This window comes from Pagrus major, chromosome 9 (genome assembly GCF_040436345.1).
Source record: "Pagrus major chromosome 9, Pma_NU_1.0".
NCBI lineage: Eukaryota > Metazoa > Chordata > Actinopteri > Spariformes > Sparidae > Pagrus > Pagrus major.
The window spans coordinates 15,706,465-15,719,225 of NC_133223.1; the positions used below are offsets into that span (position 1 = coordinate 15,706,465).

The 12,761-nt window shown below is 43.3% G+C and overlaps 1 protein-coding gene across 1 annotated transcript in view; it reads right to left on the minus strand.

Annotated features, from left to right (window-relative positions):
* Positions 1 to 12,295, minus strand: part of igsf3 (immunoglobulin superfamily, member 3) — an 81,640-nt gene extending 69,345 nt beyond the window's left edge. Inside the window, exon 1 of the mRNA XM_073473348.1 lies at positions 11,324 to 12,295. Within this exon, the coding sequence (XP_073329449.1) occupies positions 11,324 to 11,369 (46 nt within the window). The 5' untranslated portion in view covers positions 11,370 to 12,295. The remainder of the gene's footprint in view (positions 1 to 11,323) is intronic.
* Between the last annotated feature and the right edge of the window lie 466 nt (positions 12,296 to 12,761).

Consider the following 12,761-nt stretch of genomic DNA (forward strand, 5'->3'; position numbering starts at 1 on the left):
GATTGATTAATGTTTTTTCTTTCAAGTTTCATGTTAGGTCAAGTCTTAAGGTGGTCAGTCAATGAAAGTTTTGCATTAAAATGTCTAGACTTTTGTGATATATGTTGAGTTGTTGTCATGGTTTGGGTTTTTTGTTAGTCATTTCCTGTTTTATTTTGTAGATTCATCTTCCTGCCTCTTGTTGTGACTTTCCACTTCCTCTTTGTCCTTTTCCCGCCCTTTTTAGTGTACACCTGCGTTTCATTGTTCGTTAGCCCTTGTGTTTAAGTCTTTTTCCCTAACTGATCTGTTTTCATCCTGCGTCTCCTGTGTTCCTTGTGTTCCTGATTTGTTCCCCATGGCTTTATGGTTTGTCCTCCATTTTTGTATTATTATTATTTTGTATTGCTTGCCTTTTGTTGCTTGGATTTTTGATTTTGGATATCAGCTTATTATTGAAGCTCGCTTTTTCTTACATTTTCCTGCCTGCCTCTGTGTCACCAAACCCTCACCTCTGTTGCATTTCATTTGGTTGCCTGTGGCTATAACTTCACCCTATAACATCAGATTGCACGTCAGAGACTGAGGAAGTCTTTGAACACGACTAAACATAACACAAATAAAACTTTGATAATATTAAAGTTTATGATACCTGCTTGAACATTTCTGCCCGAGTCACTTCAGATAGATTTTCATTGGTATTAGTGTGGTACTGTTTTGTTTTTAACAAAGAAGACAACAGATCCCATGATCCTTTGCTACTTTACATCATCAAAATACGTCTTTTGTTTTCCTTGTTTGGACTGAGAGACCCCTTGCAGCAAAAATCATACACTGTGCATTTCGGCCTCCACTTTTGTGACTCAAACCTCAAAACTGTACAGCTCTGAACTGGGACTCCCGCTTTGTGTCACACCTGGGTCATGCTGTCCTCTGCTCTCACTATGCTAACTAGTCCTAATTTATGGACCCCCTGGGCTACAACAGTCATGACCCCACCTGCGCTGTTGCTCATAACAGCTGGTGAGACCAGGATAGAAGCAGTGGGGTTTTTTTAAGGCTAAATCATACCTCTGTGTCGATGTGTTACCGTACACTGCTGCCGTCTTTGACCACTACACTGTAATTATAAGTGAATGTGGGGGCTATGGCTTGCTTACAGCAGTAAAGTAATTCCTCTATGTGGGCTGATTCATTTTTTTCCCTATTTGTTTCCGATGCAGGCGATATTTGTGGATAGTGTCAACAACATGCAGCAGATCACAATCTATCCTTCTCTGCTGAACAGCTGCCTCTTCATCCTCCCTCCTACACCCTCAGCTGCTTCTCCTTCCTGTTTGACCACGGAGGAAAATAGCTTTTGAGTTTTACTGTTTCATCCTGAGCGATCATTCGAAACACATAATCACCAAGCAGCGACTCCTCTCTGAAGCTTTTAAATAGCATTTTCGTCAAACAATTTCAAGCCCAATTCTCATCTGTGATGTCAGACAAAATGTTTTCCTTCTCAACCAGGCAAGCTGTTGTTTATCCAAGTACTTTATCTCTCTGTCCATCAATACTGAAGGTGAGGGAATGATTACTTTATCAAAGAATTAGCAAATGACTCCTGTTCTTAGTTCTGCAGCATTGCAGTCAAGAGGTAGAGCCTGTGCGGAGCTGTAACTCAGTTACTACACCGTAGTCACATATGGCCCAGCTCCAGTGACATCTTGACGTATAAATACAATTAAAGTTTAAAAACTGTGTGTGTGTGTGTTTGAAGAGATTTCCTTACTAACCCTATTGTGATTAAATAATTCAAAGAAAATGCAGCTGGGTGGCAATGTCTCTTTTTTTTGCCTCATTCCAAAAGAAAACAGTAAAAAAAGAAAATGGAGCGTTTCAGATGAACTCACTGGACTGTAATACGCCTACAGTCAAATGGCTGAGCGATGCCAGGCTGAACCAGGACACACACATACACACAGACACACACAGAAACTACAGCACTTCAAAATGAAGCTTGAATATTAAGCAATACGGTACTATACTATATGGACACAGAAAATTCATTCATGCTTTACTAAACCCAGCACTTACAATGCGAACAATAAATCACCAACTGAACATAACGAAAATAAGGAACTGTATACAGGAAGTGATCATACGCTCCATCATTTGTCCTCATGAATGTACGTGGGAACTTCCTTTTTAAATTCTATCAAAAGAATCAATGAATTAAAGCTCTGAATTGAAGGAGCAGTTGCCGTGGTTACAAAATGTTCCCTAATAAGCTTGTGACAACACCAGTAACACCGGAGTTAATTAATTAATACATTTCCTATATTTACAGCTTCACATTTAAAGCATTTAACCTGTGAAACACAAGTTGAATATCATGTTGAAGCAGCCTAGTTACAGAAAATGCAGTTAAGCACAGCTATTGTTCATCAAAATGCAGCTACAGTGATCATTTTCGACATTTTTTGACAGCGGATCAGTTTGAAATATGTCTGGGGGAAGTTTTATACAGTCTGTGGGAGTAATGGAAGAAGAAGGACTTGTAAGAGGAAGCACTTCGGGCACCAAGCTGCACACCTCCAACTTCTCAGTGAAGTAACCTACTCCTTTCCCTCATTAATGTTATCAGGTTCCCTATTTCTATTGTGTTTGTATCTAAAGTATTGCCAAAAAGGATATATTTTGGATATTTCATCCGGCTAAGTATTGATTAAGACAACAAAATGACGTGAGGGTGGCAGACAAGTAATGTAATCAGTATATGCCTGACTACCGTGTGACACCGGGAACACTGGCTACCGCAGCAAGCCTACACCAAGTCATGACGAGAAAGACAAACATAATTATATGGCAGTTTCAATGCCGTAGTTTGCATATTGTGTAGAGTTGATGCCGCCTTGTCAAATTTACAATTCTGTGGGTCACTGAGAGCCTGGTAAACATTTACAGTGTGACAGATGGTTACAGATCATCAGTATGCGATGAATAGAAGACTGTGTACTGTGTATGAGCCACATGGAAGTGTTTGAGTTGGTAGTTAGAGGTGTCAATCATTATCACAACTACTGTTTATTTCTGTTTATAACAGTGACAAAAATGTCAATATAGGAGATAGAGGCAAGTTGTCAGATTGGTCGATCCACATCAGCTCATGCACACATACACACACATATACACACCTCCACGGTATTAAGTGCCTCAATCTACTCCCTTCCCCAAATCCATTAACTCTATGAGGACACCTGCTACCCCGCTAACCTCATTTCCCCATCCCCCAACCAACCACAACCCTTCCCTCAAACACACACACACACACACACACACACACACACACACACACACACACACACACATACACATCCCCCACCCTGTCTGATGAATGACAAAGCAATGAACAAAACTCTCACAGATTCATAGATTATGTGAAAACAAAACAAAGCTAAACTTCATAATATCCTGTCGCGAGTCAACTGAATATTTGCGTTAATTGTTGTAAAAGAATGTGGGGCTATAGAAACACTCAGCTATCTTTGGTCATTATCCATCTTGAGCTTGTGCACAATTAAGCCTGACAGCTGTATCTACTTTATGTACAGTGGTTAGTTTTTGTATGACTGGCAGCTTGCTATCAGTTCCCACGTTTGCGCATTAGGCTGTAGATTGGAAAGGAAACTAATTAACTATTAATTAGTCTACTTCAAACAGACTTTTTCTGCCATTGTCAGTCATTTTCCCTTTCAGGCAGTAAAAGACACACGCTTGTAAATTCATGCATTTATGCATAAGCAATTAGACACAAACACACATCATGCATCTCTTTGGTTTTTAGGTGTAAAGCGGAAAAGGAGCACATTAGCAGAACATTATGGCAAAGTGAGTGAAGTGCTCTTCATCATTGCACAAGAGGGTTAAAAAAAAACAAAAAAGGGGGGGTGGGGGAATCGATCGTGCGTGTTGACATTTATTCATGTGCACACACACCTTTGGACGCGAACCGAGTGTGTGGATCAGCGGCATGCAGGTGGGGAGCAGTCGCCATAGTTACGCCGCCTGGTGTGTGTCCCACCAGCGTGGGATCTGCTCGGGTGGAGGATCAGGCAGGGAGCAGGGGAGTGTGGCAGCACTGGAGGACAGCAGCTCAGAGCGCTGTGGGTGGAAAGTGGTATTCTCTCGCCGGGCCAGTCATCATCACACCCAACACAGAGCAGCAGAGGGGGGGGAGGAGCAGACAAAATCCCAACGGGGAAAGGACTGGGTTGGTGTCTGAGGTGCTCGTAAACAGTCCAAAGGTAGATTTGGCTGTTAAACACAGTTTCTTCCTCTGACACTGTGAGGAAGATGGAAATATCTGCTCTGGATCACACTTGAGGGGAGTTTCTAATTAGTGCTCTTTGAAGAGGAGGTGGGCTGGGCATTGTATTGTTGAGAAAAAAAGAGTGGGGGAGGGAGGTCAGGGGCTATTCACTGGAGGAGGAGGAGGAGGAGGAGGAGGAGGCAGCTGGAGTACCATTTGAGTGAGCAGAGGCAGAGATACATGCAAATTGGCCCAGGAGAACACTTAAAAGGTTTACAAACTCAATGGCTAAAGGGTTGTTGTTGGGTTCTTATCACAAAACGTGAGATACAATCTCAGGCACGGTGAGTTGTGCAAGCACAGGCATGCGGTCCTGGCAGGGACTTGTGATGTGCAAGAGTCCTGATAGTTAACCAGAGGTGCTGCCGCAGCCACTGCTGCTGGAGTCAAAAATCAGACACAAAGCAGACGCTGCCTCTGCTACAGCTCCGGCTCCAGCCACTTTCCTGATTCAGTGTGGCAGGCAGGAAGTCTCCCTCAAGAACTTTGCTTCACTTCACACAGTCACTCCTCTCCCCATGTGAACCTGAGAGAGACTACAGCTTAGATCTGGGTCACGGGGGAGGATCATCATTAAAGGACAATAAAACAGACACTGCATGAGAAGACTTTGATTATCCACAACCGACTTTGGATTTTCAGTTATTGCTCTGATAGCAATAAAGGTCGGTCAGTTCAATCTGAGATTGTCCTTGATCTCTTCTGGGAGCTCCTTTATTCCTTCACACTAAATTTCACCTTTGAGAGGAGGAAACCTGATAACAGAGGACAGTAGTGTAGTTGTAAAACTGCCATGATAGTTGGGTGTGAGTCTCCGAAGCGGACTGTGAAGTCTGTATTACAGGGCAATTACTTGCCCCGTGGGTAGATGACACTAGTAACCAGCGTTGACCTGCCTTTGGGTGCAGCAAAAACATGCCCATGCTAGAACCACACACCCCTCGCCCAGTTCTATTGATCCATGACTCATAAGACATCTCAGTCCTGACACTGACCTACGAAAGGCCTGCAGTTTCATCATGTATCTCAAAAATTATTTACTGAAGCCCACCACACAGCCGGTGGATGAAAGCCAAGCTGACAATCTTGCCTCTGCTTCTCCATTGTTTGTTTTTTTTGTCAGTTGAGCCAACAATGTTATGATATGAAAAAACAATAGCACAAAAGGCATCTTGTCATGGGTTTACACACAGAGACGTGAGACTGGTGCTTATGATGCAAACAAGCGTGCAGAGAGAATAACAAGGGGAGCAAACAGCACCACAAACAGACCGCTGCACGAGCCCGTATTTCCCCAAACAGAGAGAAGTGGGTCCTTTTGTTTCTGGTGGCAGGCAACAGGCAAAAATAATGACTAACAAAACTTGGGACGGTCACACGCGCACACGCCAAACTTTTCCTCAGCTTCACTTCATCAGCTATACAAACAGCGAGGCAGTGAGTTACTGCATTTGGCCTCACTGTCTAGACAGCACTGTCTTCTCGTGTCAGCTGAGGCTTACAAACACACGGAAAAGAATTCACAGTGTGCTAACAGCTGACTCAAGATGCACAGCAAAAAGACGCCGAGCCTTGACCACACACGAGCTGAAATCCCTGTCATTTTGGGGGTGCGGGCTTCCAGCTGTCATTCTTATTTTGGCACACGGGAGAGGCCGGGGTGGACGGCAGGGTGTGGCAGTGCAAACGCTGAATCCGGACAAAGACAAACGCCTGAGAGTTGACCTCAACATTCCCATCACCATGAGAAGTTAAGAAGTCCGTGAAATTAATGATGTTTTCCTTTTTCAAAAGTGATTAAAATGTTTAGACGATTAGCTGATTAAATCGATCAAAACAAAATTAATCGCCAACCATTTTGATAACAAATTAATCATTTAAGTTCATTTTCAGGCAAAAATGTCAAACATCATGATGATTCCAGCTTCTCAAGCTTAAGGATATGATGCTTTTCTTTGTCATTTATGATAGTAAAGTTTTTGTAGAGCTGGGCAATATATCGATATATTATTATCAAGACATAGATCTTCTCAGTTGGTTAGCATTATATCGAGATACGGCAGAGTTCCAGGGTGCAGCTAAATATTTTCATTGGGAGCACCGGTTCGCCTGATATTCAGGAAACTGTCTAGATTTCTAGTTTCTTCGCTTTGTATTGTAAACTTTCTTCACATTCACAAATGCGCACACTTTAATGAGCAGGTCTGAAATGGAAAATGAGACTCTTCAATCTCTAACTACCTTCAAGCACTCATGACAATTGTCACAGCACCTCACTGACAATCGAATCCATACTTAAGTGGCTATAAGTGCTGCCCTTTCTTCACCTGTACAAAAAAACAAAAACAACACAAGTATCCTAAAATGGAAATGAGCTCTTAAGTACTTTCATGTCGTTTGATTGGGCCAATTATGGAGGGCCAGCTTTATACTCTGGCTGCGGATAAGCACAAAGTTTGACAGTGTCACAACAACTACTTAAAACTTTTCTCGTCTCAATCAATAGCACTGTAATGAGCCGGGATAACAAGCTATTGTTTCAGCGTCTCTTCGGACTTGAAAAACCACCGATCAAAAATAGCATCAAAACTCTCCGTGAAAGATAAGGATGAGTGAAGAGAAACAAACATGCAGCACACGCAGAAAAGAAACGGAGGCGGATGAAGGATCATACCAACTGTTCCTGCGGGTTTTACTTCCCTGCGGCTGCTGACCCTTTTAGAAAGAAGAACATTTCGACTTCTTGAATTTATTTTTTACTCCATGGGCAGTTACAGGATTTCATCCATTTCTGTATGGAGTCTCGAACGTGTATTTCATCTCACTGAACATCAAGTCTGCAGTGAATTGCCTTAGTTTCACTTCAGTTCCATTATTGTGTGGTTATGCAGTTGGTGCATGTTTAAAGCCTGCGGTCGTATTTTTCATACCCGACAGAAATAAATGAAAACCAACGGATGGAAGAAAAAAAATACACAGCGCTCTGAACATTTTTTTACTCTGGTTGCACTGGTGCACCTAACTCATCATTTAGGTGCACCGGCACATAATTAAAGCGTACCCAATAACACGTGTTAATCTTATTTCTTAACAGATTATATAAATGGTTGTTCGTGGGGAAAGAAGGTGCAGATAGATGTTTTTTCTTAATTTAAATTCAGTATCTAAACATTCGTATTCATTTTTTAAATCTGACATGCTGAATATCGGATCGTATTTGATTTTTTTAAGTAATCTATTTTTGTGTCTACATGTCACTGTGTTTTAGTATGAGTGCAAGGCAAGCTAATTAATAAAGTTGGCTGAAGTCTGAAGCAGGATTGAGGAAGTTCTGGGCAGTGATTTATAATATTCATGGTTTGCAGCAAATGAGAATAAATCATTGGTATGGTCCTTTAATTGCCTGACTCGTGCTGATTATCACGACACAAAGATGCAGCTCTAAGTGTGATTCTGTGAAAAGAGGCCGCACCCACTGCCACACCCTACTTTCAGCCAACATTTATGAATAATTTATCACATTTTTCCTATCAGCACCAACCATCTGACATAAGATTGTGCAAATTCATTCATAACATGTTCAGTTATTGTGTGAACAGGGCGGAACAGAAGCACCTGTCCTACACAAGATATATATAAATGTGTGAATAAGTGCAGGAGGCAGAATGTGCATCTTGTCAGACATAAGCTTTAAAATCTTCCCCCTGTACGATGTGGAGCTGCTCTGAGACCAGCTGATGAGCGGGACTGGTGGCAGCTCGTCTGAACCTGCGGCTGCTCTCCTGTCAGCCCGGTAAATGGAAACCGCTCAGGCATTTCACAGTTAAACCAGCCAACCTCGCACATATTACATTTCAATTTAGTTATATAAACTGAGACGTCTTGAGTACTTGCGGTTGGCTCCTCGTTTCAAACACACTCTTGCACAAACAGAAGCACACAACTCGGCACACAAAAAAAGCACGACACCGTTCCCACTCTCTGTGGGAAAGAAGGAAGACATCCTGTTTGTAAAGCTAATAAACATTCCTTCCTCGGGCAACTCTTTTTATATGTTTTATATCATAAACCCCGGTGCCACGCATAAGCACACTCGCGCGCGCTCACCCGCACACACCTCAGCAGCATAAATAACCCCCGATATAAGATTTGCCTGGCAAAATATTGTGCGATAGGCACCTCTGGGTTTAACTTGACTGATCTAGTCTCCATCTCACACAGCTGTCACCAACCTTTATTTTCTTCTTCTTTGCGAGTGCAAACACGTACAGTGTGGCGGCTCACATGTGGTGGAATCAGACAGCTGATCACACACACTCTCATTTCACACTGATGCTTGTGCATGCACACTAGGAGAGTGACAAACTGTCTGTGTGGCAACAGAGTTATAGAGATCCAACGATTAATTGATTAGGTTTCAGCTATTCAATTAACCGCCAACAAAAGTCAAAATCATCTGATTCCAGCTTCTTAAATGTGAATATTTCGGGGTTTCTTTACTCCTTTATGAGAGCAAATTAAATACTTTGGGTTATGGACAAAACACGATGATTGAGGATGTCATCTTGGTCAACATTTTAACCATTTTTTGATGTTTAATAGACCAAACAACTAATCCATTAATCGAGAACATAATTGACAAATTAATCAACAATAAAAACATGGCTGCATGGTGCCGTATGTGTTAAATACATGTTGAGATTCATGCAGTTGTATAACACTTCAAAATGAAAGCTCTTTTAGTCTAGTGCACTGTGCAGCACAGTTGATCATTTCATGGCTGCAGGGCTATTGATTAATTGCAGTATCGTTCAGTCTACTGAGTCATTGTTTGATCCATAAATAGTGAAAAACACAACATCATAAGTTCCAGGGCCCCGATGTGACGTCTTCAGACGTCTTGTTTCGTCTGACCAATGGTCCAGCCCCGAAGATATTCTGTTTGTTATCAACAAAGACTCAGAAAAGCAGAACATATTCACATTTGAGAAGCTAGAGCTGGAGAAATTTGGCCATTTCTAGTTCCAAAATGAGCTAAAGCCAATTCATTTTCTCACAAACAACTGATTTTTCAGCTCTAGGAGATCTTACTGCAACATCTCAAATATAGCAGAATAGCTACAATAATTTGTTGATTATTCGCTCGATTTTTAGTTAGTCTATAAAATGTCAGAAAATGGTCGACCAGCGTTTCCTGAAGCTCAGTATGACATCCTCCATTATCTGGTTTTGTCTGACCAACCGTCCAGCCCCGGATGTATTCAGTTCGCTATCAGGAAAGACCCAGATAACCAGAAAATATTCAAATTTAAGAAGATCATTTTGCCATTTTTAAGACTTAAATGATTATCAAAAATTTTATTAAGTTTCTGTCTATCAACTGATTTTTCAGCTCTGAGGGATTCAATTGCAACATATCACGTACAGCAGAACACAGTTAATCTGTTGAGTATTTTCGCGATTGATTGATAGTTGTTTGGTCTATAAAATGTCAGAAAACCGTGAAAATTGTCAATCAGTGTTTCCCAAAGCCCAAGTTGTCAAATATTCACATTTAAGAAACTGGAATCAGAGGGTTTTGACGTTTTTTCTTCTTAGAAATTGACTCTTTGGATTTTGGACTGGTGGTTCAAGAAAATAAACTATTTGAAGATCAATGATCCCGGCCACCCTCGGTCCAAAGACTTCATGTTGCTTCCGTCTGGCCGCAGACACATTCTGCCAAGATGCAGGACCAATCGACGTAAGTTATTCATTTGTCCCTGCTTCCATTGGCCTTTTAAATGACTGAATATGATCTGATCTCTTGTATTTCTTGATCTAGTTTCGTCTTTATTGTTGCTTGATTGTAACGTGGCCACTGGGGAATAATAAAGACACCTTTAACCTTGAAACTGATCAGTCGATTATTAAAATGGTTAACAAATAATCGAGTAATCGTTCCCAGCCTGATGTCGCCAACGATGCTGGCAAATATCACGAGTCTCCTTAAATCTGTGCCAATGATTCACACTGACACACCACATAAAACCAAACCTGCTCTTTCCCAACACCTGACATGTTCATCACCAGCACACTGCTTCCCATTTATCCACATGATTCATGACTATTATGTAATATGAACACCCTGGCTTTATCCAGCCTACACTGTAGATGTGTGTGCAGTCTCCTCTACTGTACGCAGAACAATAGATTTCACATTCCCACTGGGGGGAAAACCAGCCCCTCATCCCATCCCTTCTCCTCCCAGTGAAAGTGACTTCAGAAAGGGGGACGTGAAGCGAGGCTGCAGACTGGTAATCCTCTTGGCCAAGTAGTGGGGGCCTCCAGCTTCCACTCCCACTCCCCCCTCCATCTCTGCCTCCCCCCGGCAGCGCTGACAGGCCTCCCCATCCAGGAACAGAAAAGCCATCTGGTGTTTGTTTGGGACAGTTCGCAGGCAGGATGTACTGTGTTGTGTGTCAGCAGTCATGCCTGTATTGAGTGTGTCAGTGTGAGCGTGTCATGCTTGGACTCACATTTGTCTGCGAAATCCAATAAATTGCAGGTGAGTGTGACACACTGGCTGACTTACTGTACAACAAAACTCGGACTGGATGACTTCATACCCGGGGGTGTGTGTGATTCTTAGATGTGTGTGTGTGTGTGTTAATTACAGACAATAGCAGGTTGTGATCAGCCCTTGAACACAGGAGGTCAGGCTGCAGAGGGTTAATCTGTGACTAAAGTCCAAATATCACATTAACCTAGTTCAGCACACACACTCACACACACACAGCTGTTCACAGGCATCTGTCATTATTGCAGTGATTATCGATGTAGCCTACTTCCACCTGACTCATGCACACTGACGCTTGCTCTCCCAAACTCAATGCACATGTGTCATACAGGTGTGCCGCGGCTGACACAGCAGCGGATGCGGATTTTCACAACAAGAGTGGAAGATATTCACAAATGTGGGGCTGAAATGCTCCCCTGGTGACTTACCGAGCAGCGCGCAGGCGAGAAGAAGAAGGAGCGCACCGGTTGCCATTGTGTTGTCCCGCAGATTCACTTCCAATATTCCCTTTGGATGAGGTCGTGATGTCTGTGTCGAGGCTTTCCTGATTTAGAAAGAAGAAGAAGAAGAAGAAATAGAAGAGGGAGGTCTACGATTCCCGAGTGTGCAGAAGCAGCCGGAGGAGGGGGGGTGAAATCCACACAGCCGGTGAGTCCGGCGGGTTTTTTTTTGCCAGTGTGCGACTCTCCTCTCCGGTGTCCTCCTTGCTCCGGGAAAAATAAACAAAAAAACAAACAAAAAAAATCCTCGGGTGCCGCTTCCCCCTCGCTTTCGCCCTCACCTATGCGCTTTTATCGCTGACGACGCGCGCGTATGTGCCAGGCGCCCGGGCGACCCAACCCACTCCCCGATTTTACTACGCATCCGAGACTGCGGAGGCGATTCACACTCACACAGCCCTCCTCCTCGGTTAGAAGACACTCACACAGAGAGAGAGAGAGAAAAGAGAGAAAGTCCAGCGTGACTTGGAGAGCTACCGGACTGAATATGAGAGAGCCGGAGTGTGGAATAAGAAGAAGTCCTTTGCTGTGTTCTTCTTCCTTCTCCCCGTCTGTGGTGATGTGGGAGAGCAGTCCAGGCAGCAGCAGCAGCAGCAGCAGGCTCTGGCTTTCTCTACGGAAATCCCGGAGACTATAATCAATCTCCTACCATCGCTCCCGCAGAAAGCCCAATGGGCGGGCGCTCGAGATGAGGCAGACAGGGCTTTGTGCTCTGACACAATACATCAGATTAATCAAACACTTTCACTCCCAAACACCGGGTTCACCACTCGTGCCGCGAATGCACCTGACGCCGGTTTGTGTCCTATATTCTCCAAGAAAAGCCTCCTTCACTTCTGCTTCATTATAATCTGTCTGCCCCACAGAGAGAACCGCTCCGCCGTGTTTACTTCCCTGTTCCGTGCTCCTTCTCTCCTGCAGGCCACTTTTGTTTGGGAAAACTTACCAGCGTGCTGTGTGCCCCCCGGCCCCACCCCAACCCGCCCCGCAGAGGGGCAGACCACGCCCCGGCCGTGCGGGACACCGCCGTCCGCTGTGGGTGAGGCCACATTTGCATTTCTGAATTTGAAATTCCAGGCCAGGATGTTGATGGTTTGAATGGGTTAAGCGGAGTGGATGTTAATGAAGAATCTAGATCAAGCATTCCCTCAGCTTTTTTTTATTTTGCAGGGTAACCTGGACTTTAACCACCTTATCGAGGCTGACATGAGTGACATTATGCTGCATATTGAAGGTGCACTGTGTCATTTTGGAGAATACATTTTAATCACAGGGGTAAGATCAATTTATTAATACTGTTTATTCGACAGCAACAGAGGGCATGACTAAAGTTTCTAACTGAAGGAAATTTAATCAGAGAAAGATC